Here is a 22,403-nt window from a genome sequence, read left to right on the forward strand (position 1 = left end):
AGTCTATTTTCTATACCATCCGCCCTGGTAATAGTTAAAAGTAGGACAGTTCTTTTCAGAACTGAGAAGTCTCCCGAACATCCGATAAATCTACTCCGCGGCAGAAGAATAAAGCAAGACAAGTTCTATAAGAACAAACTCTAACCTGTCAAGTAGATACACACATGGTGTTACCGCAAACCAAATATACAATACTATTGTTTCTCTACTGCCAAAATAACTTCAAATGAATCTTTGGTGATCAGATTTGTGAAAAAAAGGTGCGAGTTTCAATAAAAATGTGGAATGCCATTGAAACGAAACTTTAGTGTCTTTGAAATGTTACTTTGTAAAGGTTAATGCATGTTGTATGCCTATAAATAGATGTAATATATGTAGATGCTTATGTTATTTTCCAGGCACGATGTTCTTCCTTAGTCTGATTGTTTTGCCTTTAGAGAAAAAAAGTTCAAAGATGTGATAAGTCTATTAAAAACCTTAAAGGCAGTGGACACTATTGGTAATTACTCAAAATAGCTATTTGCATAAAAACTTACTCGGTAACGAGTATGGGATAGGTTAATAGAAAACATTGTGAGAAACGGCTCCCTCTGAAGTGACGTAGTTTTCGAGAAAGAAGTAATTTTCCACGAATTTGAGGTCTCGAAATCGAGCATCTGTAGGCACACAACTTCGTGTGACAAGGGTGTTTTTTCTTTCATAGTTATCTGTCAACTTCGACGACCAATTGAGCTTAAATGTTCACAGGTTTGTTGTTGTATACATATGTGGAGACAGAGATACACCCAGTAAGAATGACTGGTCTTTGACAATTACCAATAGTGTCCAGTGTCTTTAAACGACACTCGTAGGTCAACCATGTTTACAAACTTTTTCTTACTTTTGTTTCAAGGACCAAAATATCAAGCCTGAACTATTTCTATATGTATTTTATTCTCTTGTTTTCTTTTATCTATAATAATTTGGTGTGATATCGGCTCCATGTTATTGTTTATAATTCAACATGTTACATTATGTGAGACTTAAAATAAATAGATATTGACTAGTAAACATCTAAACAAAACTTGACGGACTGTCAAAGTTGTATACAACATTAACACTACATGTATATAGTGTATACGTACGATAACATTGACTCCAGTGTCCTGCCCATTATGCTTATCTGTAGTGCAATGTGGACATTTCTGATGCAATCTACAAACTATTTTTTACTCATTTAATATTTGAAATCGATTCGTTTGCCGTTGGGCTAATTATTTGTCGTCAAGTCGCAACTGATGCATTTCTCAGGTTTGACTTATACTACTTTAGAATTGGGAGTTTCATCGCCATTTTGTACAAACTAAATCAATGGTCACGTGCCATTCAGATCAATTTGTTTGCATCGTACGGATTGTAACGACACGACAACATCCGAAATTCGGCCGTGAAGAGCAAATTTAGCTGCAGTCGTTAATTATGTTATCAACAGAAAATAGCTTAATGGAAATTCTTATCCGGTTCGAGTTCATCGGATACTAAACATTAATGAAAACAACGTTGATGCAAAAGAGTTAATTGAAAGTGCAAGTGCATTATACTATTATGCTATCATTCTACCATTTATGATTGTCAAGGCTGTACCCTCCCCAAGGAGCTAATAGAGATTAAAGGGATGTTATTGGCCAAATGACCAGGGGACCAAGTGCATTGAGATGGTTATTGGGAAATGCGCTGTACATTGTATTCCATTTATTATCAACAAATCGGCAGGTTAGTCAGCTTATACCCTTGTTGAAATATGGCGGACTTTATTATGAGTGCATTGTTTGCTTCGGGCGTATACAGACACATTTACCCACAAACCTCATAATTGTTCTATCTTGAAACTACGGAACTGTACAACGCTGTTTTGTCAGTGTGTGTCTAAACGTGGGGCTAGCTTCTGGAAAGGGGTTTGTTCCATCACAAAGTATCAAAGTAAACACAAGTATTAAGTTGAACCGATAATGTTGTGCTTACATTTCATCATGCATACTGACATCCACGCAGTCTATACCCCCAAATCCACGTGTAATGCTATGGTCTGAGGTTGGATATGAACGGGGTCCATGTGGTTGAAAGGCAGGGAAAGAAACCACTGAGCAAACCCGATGCGATGAGGTCAATACCAGCCAATATTTAATACTCTGTAGATAGTGATAGGAAGAAACTAAAAATGAATAGTAAACTTGCGGGTACAACTATGTGTATATCTCTTTTGTGGGAGATTGGCTCTTAAATTAGCCGGGGTGGTCTCGACGTTTCGAACAGTTTTATACTCGTTGTCTTCAGGAGAACGTCTTCATAATATAACAAACTGAGATAAAGTTTATGCCACGTTAGTCGCGATTGACGATACTGTGTTTTCGCCCGATCTTACGGCCAGTCTCGGGCAGCATGGTTTCAGCAAAGATCGCACACCTTTCTGGAACTGTTTATATTTGAACGCGTAAATGACAGGATTAACACACGTATTCAGCTGAACCAAAAACTCCGTGCTCACATATAATGCTCCTTGAAAATCTAACGGCATTCCAAAATGATAAATTAAGTAAATAATTTGATTTGGTGTCCAGCAGATGATGTAGGTGACGAAGACAATGAAGAGGGTCTTGAGTGTGTTACGTCGGGCTCGAATTAGAGAACCACTCATACTGTTTACGTCTTGGTTGTTTGGCTGTCCGGGATGAACATTGGACGCAGTTTTCTTCAAGTGACCAGCAATATGTACGTAACATGAAGTCATTATTATCAAAGGAATTAAGTATTCAAACAGAAATGTTATGGTGCCGTCAATAATAAACACAGTTCTTGTTGTGTTCGGATATCCACAATCAGCATTGATCACTTGAACATGGGATACCAAACGAAGCTCAAATCCCGTAGCGATCATCCATACAGCCACCAACATAACGGCGACTTGCCTTTTACCAAAATAAACCACATATTTGAAAGGATACATAATGGCGACGTATCTTTCAAGAGTCAGCAACACTAGATTGAGTGTTGAAGCTACGAAGAAGATCCAGATAAATGCTCCGCTTAACAAAAGATGACAATGAATAGTGAACAAGAATTCGTTATCACTCCCCGGTGTTCCTAAATAAGACTTCACGATCACCAAGACGCAGGAGATGAAGTCAATGATGCCCTGGTTACAGATGATTGCGTTGGTCTGTGTTCTCATTGCTGGCACCTTAGCGATGACCACACAGACAAGACCGTTTCCTAAAATCCCCAGGGCTCCGAATAGAGTTTTGGAGATGTCAAGAAACAATGAAAGATCCATATTGTACAGCAATGATGACGAACTGTATAACGTCAGGTATACTGTTTGTAAATCTACACGTATTATAGTGGTGCCGATAGAGTTTGTTTGGCTGAAATCGCACCGTGGTCGTTCGATCCGTGATGCCTCGTTGTAGATTTCGATACCTATGACACGATTCGAGTTTGGCCGCGGTGGTTTGATGGCAAATGCGTTTCTCGCTTAATGCAAATCGCTTACTCCGAGGGCTATATTTATACAGATTGAACAAAACGAGGAAAGGGAGAACAAAATGTTTGATAGAACTGCACGAGGCAGTGACCGGAGCGGCAAGGCACATTGATTGATTTATAATTGTATGTTGATCCCCATTGATCTTCAATAAACATCTATATCTTTATTTTCATTTGAAAGGATTATGGATAATAGAAAATATTTAATTGCCAATTTTGACTCTAATCTGGATTCTTGTCAGGAGAAAGTTGCATGGTGGTTCATTCTTCAAGGATTTGATGTGGTTATTGGAAGGGCAATTTATTTCAAATAATTGTCTTGATTTTGTTTGATATTTCGCTTAATGTCCATTATGTTCTGACCTGTGTATTCCTGCTCCTCAAAATCAAATTTGAGATCATTGTGTTAACGTTTGTGGATAACAAATTTATATAACATCAAAATGTGATTAACTATTATGAGCCGATACTTTTGTCGAGCCGCTGATTAAATTTAAAGTTTTACTTACGTCAAGATTTTATTTAAAAAGCAATTCTCGCAGTTATCTCATCTTAAGATTTGTCTACAAAAGGAAGAGAAATAAAAACAAGTGCGGTCAAATGACACTCAAAACAAAACAGTGTAGAATAAGTTTCAACGAAGCGAAGAGGAGAATACTAGGGTAGGAGAAATGAGAAGAACTTGGTTCACAGTGAAAGGGGGGAGCCAATGAGCCAACTTGATGCGATGAAAACCCAGCTAAAGAACGGAGGGTTTTCTTACCGGCATTGTACTCTTAGTCACGATTGACGATACCGTGTTTTCGTCCGATCTTACGGCCAGTCTCGGGCAGCATGGCTTCAGCAAGACCCGCAAACCTTTCTGAAACTGCTTATATTTGAACGCGTAAATGACAGGATTAGAACAACAATTCAGTTGAACCAATATCTCTGTGCTGATATTAAACAAACCATCGAGGTTAAGCGGCAATCCCAAATGATATAGAAAGAAAAATATTTGATTTGGTGTCCAGCATATGACGAAGGTGACAAACACAATGAAGAGTGTCTTTAAGGTGTTACGTCGGGCGCGTATTAGAGAACCACTCATGCTGTTTTCGTTCTGACTCGTAGACGGACCCGGAATGACGCTGGCTGCAGTTTTCTTCAAGTGTCCAGCAATGTGGATGTAACAGAAGGACATTATAATCAAAGGAATTAAATACTCGATTATTAGTGTAACCGTACCATGCGCTATGAAAGCTGCACTTGATATGTTTGTAAATGCACAATGTCCGTCAATCATCTCATGAAGTATAACAAAACGACCTTCACTTCCAATTGCGATCACCCAAACGGCAACCATCATCAGGGCGACTTGTGTCTTGCCGAAATAAACCATATACTTGAATGGGTACATGATAGCGATGTATCTTTCCAGAGTCAGCACAACTAGATTGAACGTAGAGCCGACGAATAATATAAAGACCAACAAAGGAGGATCCCACAAGAAACAACGGATTGTCTTAAGAAGTAGAGAACTGTCCTCGTTCGGTTCTCCTTTGAAAGCCCTAAGAATGATGAGTAGAGAGGCAAGAAAGTCCAGTGCCGCTTGATTGAAGATGATTGCGTTAGTCAGTGTCCTCATTGTCGGTACTTTAGCGATGACCACACAGACAAGACCATTACCCAATACTCCAAAGACACCAATAACTGCCTTGATGACGTCAATATAAGTGGTTGATGCCTCCATCGTGAAAACAATACTTGCAGTTTCAAACTGTTTTCGACAGCCAGTTTTGTGGAATCCAAAATGCCGGACCCTTCAATGCATGTAGAGTGTATGTTGATTGAACACCTGCGGGTTATTCTTAATCTTTTTCCGTATAGAAACTCAAACTACTATAACATTAACAGGCAAGATGCAAAATGGCACAAACTCTCCCCGGCATCAATCATTCAATAATTCTCTTGCGCTTTTGTTGTTTGCAGAAAATCATGTCATATTTATAATCTTGAGCAATGTTACAGCTGAACAGGTACAGTTAAGTAAGCACAGTTTTAAGCGTGGTTTACGAAAGAAACAGAAAGAAACCACACCTCGTGGTTAGCGAAGGGAAGAAACACTTCTAGACACTATACTTGTAAGTTTTCATCCAACGGGAGTCGGAGCAAAGATAGCAAGACCGGCGAGAACTTCAGTTTTAAGTATTTGACTCGTCTGATTCGGTTACTTTTATACGCAATTCGAACATCACCGTATATGCCACGTGCTGCTCTTACACATTTAAAATTGTCTAGAGCTATACGAACTCATATAAACTTCAGTTCCGGTCTGTTGTTGGTTTTGTTTGGATGTTTTTGTTAACTTCAATGGAAAGGGAGAACAATCCGAATGGTACAATATTTAATTTGGACTTTGACGAACCATCGCACGCTATACCGGCTATATTGTGTAATTTTTTTATTTTGACTGTTGGCACAAATTAAATAAAAATGAAAATAAAAAGTTAATTTTATTTGAGTGAAGTTTTTTTCCCTCATGTGTTGTATTATCTCTTCTCTTTCTATGCAAAACTTATTCAACTAACACTGGTCTGTCAAATGTCGGCGACATGTGACCATATACACAATGTCCGCTTGCCGCTGATTGATAATATTGAATTTGTTAACAAAACACCCTCAATTAAGCTTGATTAAGTTCACCATCTCTCACGGTATGCTAGAAACATCAGGGCACTTTTAGTAACTTGTTATATTTATTTGTACAATGATATTATACTGAATTATGTACTATAGTGTCTGTGTACGATTGCCGTGTCTTAGCTATACAAAGAGCAATGGACTCGAGCTCAGGTGTTTTTGAATAGCCGAGTGTGGGTTCAAGTCCCGGTTATTGAATTGGTGTTCTTTAGCAAGATACATTTTACAATAATTGTTTTCTCCTTATTATATAGGATGGGGAATTAAGCAGAAAATTCCCTTTACTAGGATTAGTACTGAACGTACAAGAAGCCAGAACAATTATCCCGGAGGAGTATGTGGGTTTGAGGTTCCTGACCGGGGAAACCTGTCAACAAGGGTGCTTAATGACCCAGAAACACCGCATGAGTTATACCCTTCCATCAGTTTCACTTAAGGACGCAGGTGCCATGACCGGGAATCGAACCCAAACTCAGCTGATCAGAAACACCAGATCCCGAGGACGGTGCTCTTTTATATAGACTTGGCCAAGTTATTACAACTTTGGGACATGTGTTAGTAAGACCACATGAAAATAAAACCAAACGCGTCCAATGCCTGTAAGTTTAAAAGGCACTGGATGCGTTTGGTATCTACTGAAAATACATATAGCATGCAAACTTACTTGGTATAATGACGAATGGATAGCCCTTACTAATATAAAACCTTGTGAGAAACAACTTTGACTTTCTGAACCAAGAAGGAGTTTATTTCTCACTAGTTTGAATCTGAGAAAGGCTTTAGGTCTGAAGCCTTTACCATGCATCTGAACGCACACAACCCTTGATTTGAGCCACAATAGTTTTTTCACTTTCATTATTTTCTTGCAACCTCGATGACCAATTGAGCCAAAATGTTCACAGGTTTGTTTTGTATGCATATGTTCGGACACACCAAGTCTTGAATGTCCACTGCCTGTGTAAGCGATATACTTGGGCCAGAAATCGTCACTAAAAGCGATCAATCTCGAGTGAGTTAACTGATCCGTACTTTACTGACTGGCTGTTGGTTCTTCTTCCCTCCGTGTCCGAAATGTTACTACCGAGATGCTATCCTCAACTGTTGTTCTTGCAAGCAGTCTTCTTGGCAAACATGGTCTAAACAAGACCCGTACGCCTCTCTGGAACTTTTTATATTTGAACGAGTAGATGATGGGATTTATACACGAGTTCAACTGGATTAACACCACTGAAATGAAGTAGAAATCTCCTTGCAAGTCCAGGTAAAGACCGAAGTTGTACATAAAAAACGCAAGTTGATTTGGTGTCCAGCAGATGGTGTAGGTGACGAAGACAATGAAGAGTGTCTTAAGTGTGTTACGTCGGGCGCGAATTAAAGAACCACTCATGCTGTTTACGTCTTGGTTGTTTGGTTCTAGACCAGGTTGAACGGTGGTAGCTTTCCTCTTCAAGTACATTGCAATACGTACATAGCAAAATGTCATAATGACAAGAGGGATGAAGTATTCGATGAGGAATGTAAAGATACCATCGACAACATACACATCATCTGATAGAGTGATACGTTCACATTCACCATTAACGACTCGCTTGTAACCAATGATACGTGCTTTGTAGCCAGTAGCCAAAACCCAAACTCCAAACAGCATGATGGTGACTTGCTTTCTACCAAAGTATGTCACATATTGAAATGGGTACATGATCGCAACATACCTCTCTAAAGTGAGAAGAACGAGGTTGAAGGTTGAGGCCGTGAAAAACATCCATACTAGGATAGATGAATCCCACACGGCGCAATGCAGAACAGCACCAAAAGAGTCATTCTGTGGTAACTGAGGTTTGATGTTGCCGAGGAGAACAAGGAACAGTGAAGCAAGGAAGTCAATTACAGCCTGGTTGAAGATAATGGCGTTGGTCAGTGTTCTCATAGCCGGTACTTTAGCGATAACCACACAGACAAGACCATTTCCTAATATACCAATAGTTCCAATTATAGTTTTCAGAATTGTAAGAAAAAACTCATCCATCTTAGCTTGTCTGGTGAAAATCCAATGGCAAAAACAAGCTTCAGAATCCGTAAGAGGTCTTTCACCCAACCTCAGACAGTCTTCTTGATATTGTGTTCCATAGAGGACAGATCATGTATGGTTGTAAAAATCTGACGTCACACTTCGGGGTCCGTTATTTACGCCAGAAAGTGGCCTTGAGCCTGCGTCGATATTCTGTCGGTCACGCGGACGGATGTACCGTCGATCACGCTTTAATTTCACAGTCGAAATTAATTATACGTTGGGCCTACAAGTTTACATAAAAAATCATCATATGGATGTGCATGCACTCCTACGTTGTATCCAATGATATCACTGGTTCTGTAAAACTAACCTGTCCTTTTGCGACAGGGGAGTCTTTGGTTGCCCCGAGTTGTCCGTGGAGTATTTGTAACAGGTCCATCTGTTGGAATGTGAATAGCTCCGTCAAAGAAACAATGTTACATATAATGCTAAAAGGTTTAAAGCTGACTTATAGGGGCCCACTGTGGACAAGTTACAGAATAGTGGCCTTATACAAACCATGTGTTTCTTATAACCATCTTTTTGTTTAATAGATGTTAAAATTGCATCGCGAATAAAGAACAATCATGTTGGTTTCATTGAAACATCTTGTGCTAAAGGGTTTTCAGCAGGCTATTCAAACAGTCATATAATGGTTAATTACAATGGCCATAAACAAACCATGTGTTCCTTATAACATATTTTTGATGCCAGGCTAAAATGTAACATTTTATACTAAAAGGTTTTTAGCAGGCTATACCAAAACAGATAATGGAAAATTACAGGTGACCTTATACATACTATGTGTCCCTTCTTCCCATTTTTGTTGCAAAGCTATAACTAATGTTACATCTTATGCTAAAAGGTTTGTAGCAGAGCGTACATTTCTTTGTGAATAGCATTTAGCATCATCTGAATTGCTTTTACGGGTATTTACATTCTTTTATCTAACAAAATAAGATCCTTTACACCGCACAGAGATTAAACTTTCTTAAGACCCCGACAGGGAAAAGAGCTTCTTTCTTGCACAGAAAGCACTTCGCAACGCGTCCCATGTGAATAGAACGGAAAAGTGGCTACTTTGACCAGCTTTTAAATTAGCAATACACAGCGAGCATACTTGTGTTTTTTCGTTATCGAAAGTGATCGTGTATATAGGAAATCCCTTGTGTTTAAATGCACTTATGCTGAGTGGTGCTTTCAAGTTGGTGTCTATTAATTTCTAAAAATTTGTTTAAAGTATTGTATTCTGTGCAGCAATGAAGACGGTTGACGCCGTTCAAAGTTTTAACTTTTTAAAATGTTTAAACTGTTGTATTAACCAAGCATGTTTTTGTCCACCCATTCTTTTGCAATGGTGATGAAACCAAGGATGCCTTAAAGTCTCTAAATCAATAGTTTACAAGCCCGACATTACTTATGTTTTGTCTGATTTGCCCCCCCCCCCCCCCCCCACAGACATACGATAAAAACATACTAAGTTCTCCTTGCACTACAGCCCTTGGCATGTTAATGTTGTTACTGGACGGATAGGCAAGGTTTAAGTCCCAAACATCCAGATACAAAACCCCTATCTGACTGAAAGCATTCTCAAGAATATCTCCAAGTCGCTGAGCAATTAAGTCATTATTATAGATTCGTGATTCTTTACTGGGTTGCTCACGTGGATGTGGACCCGTCACAATGATTTTAACGTCCGGGCACCTCGATGTTAACTTTAAGACGGCATCGCGTAGGAGACCAACTCGTTCGACGTAACTATCACGGGTCCATTGGGTAAAATGCACCCACGAGCTGATCACTACGACATAGTTACAGTCTGTACTTTGCAAACTGTCTAAAACATCAATCTCAAAGGCTAATTTTTGGGTGAGTTTTCCTTCTATCTTAGAAGTTATAAATAAAGGATGTGATCGGTAGGTCATTGAAGTGTTGAAGGAGTCGAAACTCCGGTAAATATTGTCCTTTTCCCCTGGGTTTTGTCTCTTGAAAGGAACACCCATCATATCTGACAGGACTTCCAGCCACTGTCGAATTGTTGAATCACCAAGAAAGTATAAATCTTTTCCTCTTAAACATTCACCAGTTTCGTTTGGTTTTGCCCAGACCGTCTTAGTCCTGAAGGCCAGAGAGTACCATACGTCAGACCGCCAGTAGCCAAGACTAAGAGGTGGTTTTGGAAGATCTGGTTGACAGGCAGGAAGATGTTGGTGGATCTCCATCAGCTTCTCATGATTGTACGGAGAATCTTAGAGGCAAACAAAAAGCAAAACACTTTAATATCAAAGAGTATATGTCTATACTCTTAATATCAAAATAAAAAGTAAACATTCGGTATAAGAACCTAGTACATGAGCGTCTACTGTCCAATATCCGATCACAGCGTCGTGGGCTCGAACTCTACCAAGCAAGCCGCTTATTTTACAATGACAAAAAAAAAGTATTGTCGTCTGTTATAGAAACTCAATTTCTTGATTCTCTGAATTCGAGGGAGAGTGGCTGGTGCCAGTAAGGTGTTTATGGAAATTGTCGAGTTCCTTTGACAACAGACAGATTGCTCAGTTGGTCCGGAGGTCCATAAGTTCAATGCCCTCATAGGTACATTTTTCTTTCGCCCAAAATTATTTAACATAATATACCATAATTATTATCAGTTTTCCATGCATTTATAACTTTAAAATGTTTAAAAATTTACCTTTCACTAAAAGTTTTCTTTGACCTTTTAGAAGTCGTCTTTTGAAATGGTCCCTGAAAAATAAACATAATAGGATTATTCTGGTCACATTGATATTATTTTCTGTACATGTTGATGATGATGTGTGGAAATAAACGTTGCTTAGAATTGAATTGAACTGAAAACGGGGGCGTAACCAGACAAGCACTGTCAAGGACACGATGTATTGTTAGTCACCGTTTTTCTTCATTTTGATTACGTTTTTTTTTCTTTAGGGGCTGAGCATCCTTTCTATCCGGGTACGACACTGTATGACCAATTTGACATGTCTGTTAAAATCAGAATAGATTTAGTACTGACCCTGCGAAGACATTAAAGTAGTTGCGTGTAATGTGTTGAACTCTCTGTTCAGTGACAGTCCTGTTAATGTACATGGAGCTCAGTCCGTCACAGGCCGCCCCACCAGCCGGTTGATCACAGACCAGTAACGTCTGCCCCATTGCCTTTGGGTAAGCCACAGTGCACTCTCTAACAAGCGGCACGTATTGACGTCTAAACACACACTTGTGATTGGTCACGAGAGAAGCGGGGGACTCAAACTGCGCTGTCCACTCCACGCGGTCACGCTCCTTCCAGATAATATTAGTCAGTACCGTAGCGACTTGGCTAGGGTGAACCAGAGTGACGTCAAGATCCAAGACACCTGGCCATCCGATCTTAAAGTACACAGTGTAGGTTCCATTGTCGTAGTCTATGACCTGGCCTGCTGCTCCAGAGTGATTGTATTTGGTTGCTAAGGTAACAAACCAGAAGTCACCTCCTTCCTCGCGATCCCTTCCCATACTATCTCTAGCCTGGATAGTCACGTGCAAGTCATCACCAAGATTCAAGCTACTCAAATTCCCTTCAATTCTGCAATACAAAACACAACCTTATCAGTAATATACAACTCCTCCAGTTAGTAAAAACAGCACTCATATACACAATGCCCACTTTCTGTAAGATACAACCTTTCGCTTTAAAAGATACAGCTTTCTCGAGACAACCTTCAATTTAAATAAGATTTTTTTCACAACATTCTTGTTTAGTAAAGATAAAACTTCCTCTAAGACAACCTTTTCTAAGATACATCCCCATTTTCTTTAAAGTTTCTTTTTGATCAAGATACATCTTTCTCTAGAGCTTTCCCTAAACACAATCTCTAAAGAAAGTCACAACATTATTAAGAGTGTCTTCTTAAACTGATATCACAAACTGATGTTTGGGGTGAAACATTGTAATGACAGACAGTTTGTTTTGTTACCTGTAACTGCTTTTGGCGTAACTTGTTAATTTGCTCACAAATCGTAATGCATACTCCTCCTCATGCATATATCGTGGTGTGTCTTTGTTTCTTTTGTCAAAATCAAATTCCTGCACAAAAACGACAACAATCTTAGCAAGTAGAAAAAGCAAAACAAGTTCTGAAATTAATGTAATCTACCACGCAAGTATAGAAAAACAAATGGTGTAACCGCAAACCAAATATACACTGATACCCCCACCATGCAATGCCTCAAATTCCATTTATGAAGCCCTGTTTTTTTCTCATGTTTATTAAGTCGATTTGAGATGGTTCAATTGATCGTTTTACTACCATGACCCTAAACATACCTTGTTTTCCGACTGAAGTGGTCCTTCATTCTTCAACTTGTTAGTGATATTAACAGGTGGATCAATTATCCGATGCTTACTCTGAGTAATGTAAAAGAACAAAAACAAGCAACAAAACATAATGGTAAACTTTGAGTTACAAAAACCTGAAAACCACAACAGTCAAAAACATTACACTTGTCATAAGCCCATGTATATATCCCTAAATGAGTCATAAGTTATATCATTGTTTTGTTTTTCCAGTTGCATATCATACCAGAGGGGGGGGGGGGGTGGGTGGGGTGGGGGGCAGTTCCAAGGGGTGTTCGTATTTTGTATGGATAGGGAAATCATTTGTTTACTATACCAAGCATACAATAATAAATACCACCTCGGCTACGCGTGAGTGTCAACAAAGACGCACGAAACCTTCTGATAAGTTAGAACCGTTCCATCCATCTCTTATTGCATCAATTTGAAAAAAAATTAACATTTTTGAGCGGCAAAACGGTAACCCATACCGGTTAACGCAGTTGATTCCAAAGAGGGTGCCATCAGACGAAACGAAATGACTACAATTCGCCGCGGGGTGGGAGGTGGGGGTGGGGCGGAAAACATCCCTTGGGAACAGAATCTCCCTGTCACACCATCAACGTATGTATAAAAAAAGACTTAATGCTTATACCTTTTGTTTTATCTCCACTTGCTTCGTAATGTTCTTCAAGGAACTAAGGCCGCTCTGCCGATGAGACGCCTATAATTAAGAAAGTTAAGAGAAACTCAAATGACTTTCTTATAACACACAAACATCTACTGGTAGTACTTCAAAACCTCTGCTAACCGCTATCTTGATAACATTCGGAGGCTGTCAAAAGGTGGCATTTATATTATTTTGTTTAGTTAAATGTATACTCGCAGATTTATATTAGGACTGCCTCAATCTCTGTAGCTCCGTGCTCTAATTGCGTGCGTGGATGAAACACAAACAGATAACTTCAACCTGGGCCCAATTTCATAGAGCTGCTTAAGCACAAACTTTTGCTTGAGCAAAAAAATCCTTGCCTTAGTAAAATTAATTTACAGGCCAAAACTCCACTCAATTGTTATGCTAAGTAAACAACAGCTAAATACCAATCACAAGCAATGTACATGGCATGAAATTTTGGCCAGTAACATGTGTAAGATATCATGCATCACCGCTGATCCACCGCCTAGTACTTAAGCAGCATGCAGCATCAGAGTCCAGCATTCTCCAGAAGACGATCAGAGCATACTGATCGAAACGTCGAGTTAACCCAACGGTTCTTTTCAGAACCACCCCAACTCATTTAGAGATTGTTATTACATGGTGTTACCGCAAACTCTTCTATATCTTATCTCCACCATGCAAAGTTTCAAATCCTACTTATGTGTAAGATAAACGAGCTATTTTCGTGCTTAAGCGAATTTTTTGTTTAAGCAGCTCTATGAAATTGGCCCCTGGGCCACAAACAGCAGCACATGCCCACCAGAATCGTGTTACCAGCTAAACTTTTACGTGTGCCATCTTTGGACTGGTATCCTGCTTTCAGCTTAGCAGAAAGTCGTTAAGCAGACTTTTTCTGCTTAAATTTTGGCCCTGGTAACACCCTCATAAAGTGGTGTAGCTTCTTTCTACGGACCTTTTCGAAACGAAAGGTTGGGCTATGAGCTTGGGCTGGGGCTTTGGGTTTGGGCTTTGGCTTATTGAGAAAACATGGCACCCAAACTGTTTGGTGTGAGCTTACCTTGGCACCAAACGGCTGTTCTATGTACCTTGCCGACTCATGAAACATCATCTGTGAAAATAATTGAACATGTAGAATTCCATTCATTCAGTTGTTAATAATTTGATTCAACGTGTGAAGCTTTTGCTCTTTTCTACTTTTAATTTCGCAGCAAGTATTTATTAGATTATTTGGATCTGGTATAATCAATGGGGTGACTGCTCCATTTTCGACACCATTATCAGTTCCGAGTTTCCCAATAATTCTCCCTGTGATCAAGACGCAGGGTTACCATAATGGGTTAAGGTTAGGATTAGGGCTAAGTGCAACAGGGCTGTTAAAACTTGGTTTCGGAAAATAAGGATGTCGCTGTCGGCCCCTGGTCTGGTGTCACCATAATTCATGTAATTTGGTTGGTTACATTTATAATGAAACAATACAATAGAATACATACCCATAAAGTGATTAAGCACACAGTTGTTGTTGTGAGGAGTAGAAGACCTACAACCGCATCCTTAATCGTCACATTAATAGTTGATGTGACCCTCATCTTGAGACAAAGACACTGAGGAGAATATTTATGTTTCAAGAGGCACTAGAAGAATCTTGTATATAGGTGTATCCAAACCTACAGATGTCCGAGGCCTGAATGTACCATCATGTTCATCTGGCTTCAGTGATGTTGAATGATGTTGTGTCATCAAGAAAATTCATACAATAACTGGTTGCTTGTTGGAGGATAGTTTTGAAGATGAACTGGACAACCGGAAGTAACTGGAAGTGAGTTGCTCAAAAGTCATAACATCAGGGACTCCACCACCTTCATGCGCACGTCCATTCCAAGATGACAACAACTGATGATTCTATGCCAAGATCATACGTCGGACACAAAGACGTTTAAATGGCTGCCATCAAACATTATTAACTATTCAATCGAAGGTGTACTCGCATTCTTGAATCTTAGCCTAGTATTGCATAGCTATACATGACGAGCAGACGCTTTACGTATTTGTACACGAGACCCCGTTTTATCCCAGTTGTTATCCTATGGCTCTACACTATCGTCAGTCAACTGCCGTACGAATAATGATTTATGTTTGCTTTGTGTTCAAAGTTCAACCTGTAGCTGGCATCGTGACGTTGTAAACATGAGGCTTATAACATTAAGTCTGATAAAAAATGAACAGTTCAAATTGTTGTCAACGATAAATATGGACAAAAGGTCAAACTTAAAATCTGAACTTGTGTCGGTGTTTGTGGATTTGCATGTCTAGACTTTGGCGTCAGGTGTTTTGTCCATAATGTTGAGTGCTCAGAAATTCCATGCTACCGGAATTTTGTAAAGCTATCCTACTACCTTTTTTTAATACAGCTCTATATTATAGTCATATTCCGAATTATTACAGCTTTTGCAGGCAAGGCCTCGTCACACGACGCAAATTTGACAGGCAACTTGGAGGCATCAGCTGCAGCAACTGCAGTTCATGCTTCATGACCACTTTAGTAGCACATGAGTCATTTTTCAAACAGTGTCTTATTAACCTCTAAGAAAACACCTAAATGTGAATGGACTCTTCTTGCACTGATTGCGTGGAACCGGTGTCAGATGCAATTGTGTCCGCCATGCAATACTGTCCGCTCCGGACACTTTTGCATATGCAATCGTGACCGGGGCTATGCAAAAACCGTCCGGTGGACATGTACATGTATGTGCGCGCGTTTCCAACCGCCGCGTGAATGCACTGAACCTGCGTATAAGCATCATGAATATTCACGTATTTCATGATTGCAGATTTACTGCAATGACGGTTTTGCACGGGGGCGGACACAACTGCATATGCAAATGTGTCCGGGCAGACAAAATTGCATTATGCAGCAGCGTTCGGGCGGACACGATTGCATATGCAATACCGTCCGGCGGACATTATTGCATATGCAATAATGTCCTCCGGATAGTATTGCACAGAGGACATAATTGCATGTAAATTGCCTCGTGTGAGTGGCCCTATAACGAACATCATCTTCCCGAAAATGACTCAAAATGTTTCTGTACTGCTTTATGAATACAACAATAATACATTAATTGGAAACTTCTTAATAAAAATGGCACTCATTTTGTACCTCTTTGTAGTTGTTTTTTGTATATTTATTGATCATTACTCTTTTTTCCAAGGCACATTTAAATCCAAAAACAAATACAATGAAAACACGAATTTGACGCCATTCTTAATGCAGACAACACTCATGCGTATGTTATTATATATACCTAATTTATTTGTCTTTTTACTGTTAGTAATTGTTTTACTGGGGTGAATTGGTTACGATTTCAGATAAGTAAAAATTATCATTAACCAGAAGATTTATAGGAACTTGTAAAGTATTTTGCCTTGCACAGTTAATTAAAAACAATATTGAATATCTAAGTCAACCGGGGTATCAAAGACCCCAAAATGACCACCACCCCAGCCCACATAGAACCTCCATTTTTATTGACACAGTGTCTACATGGTTTTAGTCACTATTTGTTCGATATACTTATTTTATTCCTAAAGGTGTTATGATTGAGGAGGCTTGCAAAAAAAGACAGTGCTCATGTTTTGTGTCATTAATTAACCATTCTGTGAACATTGTTTGGCTTAGTCTGTTGTGTGAGTCAGTAGAATAGTAAAACAAAACTCGCAGGATTTTCAGCATGTAAAACATCTTTTCATTCATTTGGGTTGTAACGACCGAAACCAGCCTTTTGTTTGTCAGATTCAGTGTTCTTAAAACAAAAATAATTTCAGAGGGAAATATTTCACAGAAAATAAAAATGGTTATAATGACAGTTCTTCTTGCATCCTGTTATTAGCGCTAAATATGCTGTTGTATGCGTAATAAAACAAAACAAATCTGCATCACATTCTTTATCCTAAGAAGTGCTTCTAACAAAGTGCTGTTCACAATTTCATCCTTGTTATGAGAAGTCCTTACAAACATAAGACATGAACAAAGCAACCTCCTGCTTGGCGACATCTACAGGCAAGACAACATGATTGGGACTTGGGTAAGCCACATTAATGTCCCAACTATCCAGAAAGAAAACACCAGTCCCCTGTAATGTTTCCTTCAAGATGTCTCTGATATCTCGTAAGATAATGTTATTACCGTATACTGATGATGTAAATGTACCGTGTACTCCAGGGTGAGGCCCTCTTACAGCTATCGGTGTCTTGGGGCATCTTGCAAGGAGGTCGGTTATCGCCCCCTTGAGAAATTTCACCATCTCGAGAAAGTTCATACGATCTAAGAAGGTATGTGACGAAGGGCTCAGCAAAATTACACTATTGCATTTTTGATCTTTTAGGTTGTTTAAAATATCCGTTTCAAAACGTGTTTCTCCAATGGGAACTTGAGATGAGGTCGTTAATAAAGGCCGAGCTTGGTACACAACGGATAGGTTTAAAGAAGAATGATGACGTATAAATCGGTAGTGGGCATCGTCACTGCGGAGAAGGAACTTTAAACCGATGGCTTCATGGAAAGCTTCAAATAGTTGCCGAGCTGTGGTGTCACCGAGAAAGAAGACGCTTTTCCCTTTGAAGCACTGGGCGATGTGATCAACGGTCGGGTTGTGCCAAGGGGTGTTGCGGCATCTTAAAGAATGCCACTTATCTTTGAACCAAAACCCTTCGGATGTTTGATCAGGTAGATCAGGCTGACATGGGGGAAGAGAAACTGAACGGACATCTTGTGTTCCTGCAAACAAAAATATAAACAAAATTATAATGAAAGATCGCCTCACATCACACGGCCTCGGGCGGCCATTTTAAAGTGAGGGATACACAGAACGATTTGTGCTGTCAAGTGCCACCTTCTCCAGGAGCTACTGCAACTGCATTCACAGGTTTTTTAAGATCAAAAACCTTGGTCTGTGACGTCGCCCAATTTGTACTGAGAGACATAATAACCTACGTTTGGGATATGATTTGATTATTGTTTAACCTACCGTCGATTTTGATGTGTTTTGGCCCCTGCTCAACAATCTGCATCACATTCGCTCTAGACAGAAGAAAGTAGAAAATAAATCTGTGATATGAGTTTTGATTTGCGGTTGGACGAAGACAAATTGACTAGAGTGGGATTTGAATCAACGACCTCCAACGATTTCCATCGGTATGACTTTGGTCCAAGCCTTTCTCAATCTCAGGTAGTGGTGGACATTTTCCAGGAGACTGTAGGTTTGGGTAATTTTGTCTCTAAACACTCCAATAGTGTTTACTATGATGCAATAAAGAGATGTATGTTATTCATACGGGATTTGAGGCATTGCACGGTGAGGTATCAATATATAACACCATCTTGCTGAGTAGAATATGTTTATTTTCAAGAACTCCGCAAACCAAATACCGTGATGCTACTCAGAAGAAATTGTTTTTTATTACAGATGTGCAACCAATAGTCGATGATGCATGCATGTGACCATGGCTTAACAACAGTAGTCGCTTCTTTTGTACTTACTTTTCAAATAAATACTCCTTCCCTTGAATGAGTTCAGATGCAGTCAAATCAACTCTTGCCTTCATGACTCCTAAAGAGTACAAATCATCACATGACCACGTGTTCTTATCCTCTGGTTTCCCGCACACCAGCGTGGTGTCTCCCATCTCTGCCGGGTACCAGTATTCACATGTGTTGTCCCACTTAGTTCCATTTCGTTGCAGCAAACAAGTTGTCTTTGTCGTTTTTAATTTCTTCCCGTCTTGGACCCTAAATACACCCGACCACACCTGGCGATCCTCTGCCGGCCACACCCTTTCTTCCACAAAGTCACACGCCTCTTTTGGATGTGCCAAGATGATATCAATCTTGGCCACGCCCACCCAGCCTGCGTAGAATTGCACCAGATACGTCCCGTCACCGTTATCCACCACATTGCCTGACGTACTAGCTTTTGGGTTTAATGAGTTGACGGTAGCGAACCACATGTCACCACCTCGTGTTGTTCTAGTTCCCGCCAAATCTCTAGCCTCTATTACAAGCCGTAAAGTGGATCCTTTCTGAAACACTAGACCACTTGAGTCTAAGATCCTACGGAGAGACACAATTGAGAGAAATTAACTTCCTAAGGTGAGAGAAAAACATAATCCCTACGTTTTTATGACAGTTATGGCAACAAAATATCCACATTATTATTATCTGACGAGAGAGGGGTCGGTCCCAGATTTATTTATTTATTTATTTTGTTGGAGTTGTCCAAAAAAACATTTTGGATGATGAGTAGTTAAGAACTTGGATATTTAGAGACATATATAAATCAGCGGTGGTTAAAGGGCTCAACTAATTCCAGACAATAATTGGACTTGTCAAGAAGTCATTTAGATGTCAAAATTGTCGGGAAATGATGCACATGATACCCATGTTTTTTTAATTTACATCTATCGATGGTGTCAGGATTACATATTTGGCTCTTCCAACCATTGGCGTAAAGACTATGCCTTTCACTCAAGAGTTTAAATAACAAAACTTGGTTTGCTTTACCTGTAAGACGAACTTTTTGCAGAAGTGATTGTGGGTGGGCTTTTGTGAGTTTGGTCGATGACGTCATCGTGACGGTGTTGGCCGATATTCCATAGTCGTTTTAAATCATCAAGTGATCGAACCTATGACAACAAAAACAAGTAACTATGGGTGAATAATAACATCGTTCAAATAATTATTCCAGTAAAAAAATGTTTCAATGTTTACACTCCATGAATCGCTGCAACACAATGTAAGTTTGTTTTGCATTAAAGGGAGGCCATCCCCTAACCTATATTAATCATTGCTTTATCCGATTTTGTTCAATCTAAAAATCGAAACTCTCGCCAATAAACATTGAGCCTCTCGGGGATGCAATGGTGATGTCATCGGTGACTCTTAGACTATACTGTTTTGCCTGAAAAAAAAGTAAAACCTTTTTCCCAAAAATAATAAGAGGGTCAATGTTTCTCATTGTTTTCGTGATGTTTTAGTGTACTAACATGTCCATGCATCCTTTCTCTTGGAGACTAGCACAGCAATGTTCGAAACGTCGAGACTACACCGGCTCTTTTCACAAAAGAGATTTACACATGGTTGTCCCCGAAAGTTTACTATTATTGATAATGTTCAATCCAGGTTTTGTCTGTGTTAGTTAATTTTTTTTTTTTTAAGTTTTATAAATTGAGTTCATCTGATTTGTAAACCACGATTTTTATGCTTCAATTTTCATGGTTTATAAACCATGTTTTTTAGATGTCTCAATTTTCATGGTTTATAAACCATTATTTGTAAACCATGAATTTGATGCTTCATTTTTTATGGTTTATAAACCATGTTTTTAAGATGCGTAAATTTTCATGGTTTATGAACCACGATTTGTAAATGTTTCTTGTATATTCATGGTTTGTAAACCAAAAACTTTTACACAACAAATCCTTAACTGGTATGTAAACCATAACAGGATTTGGCAACAGTTTCTATGGTTTACATCTAATTGCTGTAAACCATGGTAAAAACATGCCTTCAAAGTGTCAAACAATTAATGGACAAACGGCGCCCCATACTACACTGCGATGATACCAGTTCAACTTACAGTAGGCTTCTTTGATTCTGTATAGTTGATGTACAGCACAGAGACGCAAATACACAGCAACACTAAGATCACAAATCGTGATTTCCGAGATAATGACGTCACAGCCTCAACTTGATCCTCCATCTTGGCCAAGAACCCGATCATTTCCAAGTTCAGCGTTTGCTCATTCACAGGTCACAACATCCGGTATCTCTATTTAAAGGTCACAAGATCTTGTGTATCTCCCTGTGCAGGTCACAACATGGAGTTACATGTTCACTAACTTCCATTAAAGAACACACCTTTTTACGGTACCTCCAAACAATTCAAATTCAGCAGATCATAGCATAACGATGTCCGCTCATAATGTTATCAATCCATAATCAGAAACAACGTTTATTATTTTGTGCACCACATGTCGTTGCATGGTGAAACCCTACAAAGGTAAACCCTACCCGATTGGCGTACATTGGCGCGCCTGTGTAAACACTTTTGGGTGTAAAGTCCAACAACTGTTGATCAACGGGGTTAATTTTGTTCGCCTGATCTTTATCCAAATATTTACTCAATTCCACTGTGGATAATGAACAAACCATGTGGAGGGGGTTACCATGAATCCATGTTTCTTGATATAGGCCAATATAATTAGACTTCAGGCATGGTTCAGACATGCAACATGCTTCATGCATAATCAAGAAAAAACAGTCAGAAAGACTTCAGTTGATTTTGTATGCTGACTCGCGACCCAACACGTGGTTTACAGCTAACCTCCCCAGTTGTCATTCAAAACGCGTGTTTGAATTAATTAAGGACATCTTTGGTTTCAGAACCATTCTATTGGTTTAATCTTCTAATGTTGGTTGTTGGTTCAAGTCCCACTCTAGTAAATTCGTCTTTGTTCAATCCCAAATCTTAAAGGAACACGTTGCCTTGGATCGGACGAGTTGGTCTATAAAAAAGCGTTTGAAACCATTTGTTATGAAATGGATATGGTTGGAAAGATGTTTTAAAAGTAGAATATAATGATCCACACAAGTATCACTCAAAATTGCACGGTTTTTATTTTACGTCGCGAATTAACACGGTCGGCCATTTGACTCCCATAAATGGCCGACCGTGTTAGTCGACGAGGTAAAACGAAAACCACGACATTTCGAGGCATACTAATTTTGTGTGGATCATTGTATTATACTTTTACAACATCTTTCTAACCATATCAATTTTATAACACGCTTTTCAAAGACCAACTCGACCGATCCAAGGCAACGTGTTCCTTTAAACACTGTAACTCATCTTCTTCGCCCCAGTCTAGAAAAAAATGGATACTTCCAAAGTTATGGTTAAATTTCTTCAAAGTCCAATACGTTTACTGCAAATATCGTAATTAAATAAAACAAATATTGACAAAAAACAAAGGAAATAACAACCCTTTCGTCAATAAAATTAATATACAACAGAAAAATATTCTTAATGGACTGATCGAAACACGGTTTTTAAGCCAATATGGCGTCTGACAGCTCATTA

At 39.2% G+C, this 22,403-nt stretch overlaps 5 protein-coding genes across 5 annotated transcripts; all 5 read right to left on the reverse strand.

Annotated features, from left to right (window-relative positions):
• Nucleotides 1–2,350: 2,350 nt before the first annotated feature.
• Nucleotides 2,351–3,310, reverse strand: LOC139945341 (galanin receptor type 2-like). The gene has a single exon (XM_071942691.1). It carries the CDS (start codon nucleotides 3,308–3,310, stop codon nucleotides 2,351–2,353), a length of 960 nt encoding a protein of 319 aa, XP_071798792.1.
• A 951-nt stretch (nucleotides 3,311–4,261) lies between these two features.
• On the reverse strand, nucleotides 4,262–5,254 carry LOC139945342 (galanin receptor 2b-like). Its single transcript, XM_071942693.1, has one exon. The coding sequence runs from the start codon at nucleotides 5,252–5,254 to the stop codon at nucleotides 4,262–4,264; it is 993 nt and encodes a 330-aa protein (XP_071798794.1).
• A 1,294-nt stretch (nucleotides 5,255–6,548) lies between these two features.
• LOC139945256 (histamine H2 receptor-like) lies at nucleotides 6,549–8,233 on the reverse strand. Its single transcript, XM_071942575.1, has one exon. The coding sequence runs from the start codon at nucleotides 8,228–8,230 to the stop codon at nucleotides 7,235–7,237; it is 996 nt and encodes a 331-aa protein (XP_071798676.1). The 5' UTR covers nucleotides 8,231–8,233; the 3' UTR covers nucleotides 6,549–7,234.
• Nucleotides 8,234–8,779: 546 nt separating this feature from the next.
• On the reverse strand, nucleotides 8,780–15,433 carry LOC139945542 (NXPE family member 4-like). Its single transcript, XM_071942930.1, has 8 exons — nucleotides 14,760–15,433; nucleotides 14,327–14,377; nucleotides 13,246–13,314; nucleotides 12,582–12,662; nucleotides 12,232–12,341; nucleotides 11,289–11,840; nucleotides 10,950–11,002; nucleotides 8,780–10,502 (listed from the first exon to the last, which is right to left on the reverse strand). Exons 1-8 carry the CDS (start codon nucleotides 14,853–14,855, stop codon nucleotides 9,646–9,648), a joined length of 1,869 nt encoding a protein of 622 aa, XP_071799031.1. The 5' UTR covers nucleotides 14,856–15,433; the 3' UTR covers nucleotides 8,780–9,645.
• Nucleotides 15,434–16,435: 1,002 nt separating this feature from the next.
• LOC139945064 (NXPE family member 3-like) lies at nucleotides 16,436–21,287 on the reverse strand. Its single transcript, XM_071942321.1, has 5 exons — nucleotides 20,901–21,287; nucleotides 19,826–19,947; nucleotides 18,806–19,375; nucleotides 18,294–18,346; nucleotides 16,436–18,043 (listed from the first exon to the last, which is right to left on the reverse strand). The coding sequence occupies exons 1-5, from the start codon at nucleotides 21,042–21,044 to the stop codon at nucleotides 17,262–17,264; spliced, it is 1,671 nt and encodes a 556-aa protein (XP_071798422.1). The 5' UTR covers nucleotides 21,045–21,287; the 3' UTR covers nucleotides 16,436–17,261.
• Nucleotides 21,288–22,403: the final 1,116 nt, after the last annotated feature.

This window comes from Asterias amurensis, chromosome 12 (assembly GCF_032118995.1).
Source record: "Asterias amurensis chromosome 12, ASM3211899v1".
NCBI classification, from domain to species: Eukaryota; Metazoa; Echinodermata; class Asteroidea; order Forcipulatida; family Asteriidae; genus Asterias; species Asterias amurensis.

Excerpts from the sequence above, each read along its gene's own strand:
- LOC139945341 (XM_071942691.1), bottom strand. The coding sequence starts at position 3,310 with ATGGATCTTTCATTGTTTCTTGACATCTCCAAAACTCTATTCGGAGCC.
- LOC139945342 (XM_071942693.1), bottom strand. The coding sequence starts at position 5,254 with ATGGAGGCATCAACCACTTATATTGACGTCATCAAGGCAGTTATTGGT.
- LOC139945256 (XM_071942575.1), bottom strand. The coding sequence starts at position 8,230 with ATGGATGAGTTTTTTCTTACAATTCTGAAAACTATAATTGGAACTATT.
- LOC139945542 (XM_071942930.1), bottom strand. The coding sequence starts at position 14,855 with ATGAGGGTCACATCAACTATTAATGTGACGATTAAGGATGCGGTTGTA. Across the intron at positions 12,663-13,245 it reads AAGTGGAGATAAAACAAAAG|AGTAAGCATCGGATAATTGA; the intron begins GTATAAGCATTA and ends TACATTACTCAG. Across the intron at positions 10,503-10,949 it reads AAGAAAACTTTTAGTGAAAG|ATTCTCCGTACAATCATGAG; the intron begins GTAAATTTTTAA and ends TTTGCCTCTAAG.
- LOC139945064 (XM_071942321.1), bottom strand. The coding sequence starts at position 21,044 with ATGATCGGGTTCTTGGCCAAGATGGAGGATCAAGTTGAGGCTGTGACG. Across the intron at positions 19,376-19,825 it reads GCAAAAAGTTCGTCTTACAG|GATCTTAGACTCAAGTGGTC; the intron begins GTAAAGCAAACC and ends GTCTCTCCGTAG. Across the intron at positions 18,347-18,805 it reads AAGGAGTATTTATTTGAAAA|AGCGAATGTGATGCAGATTG; the intron begins GTAAGTACAAAA and ends TCTTCTGTCTAG.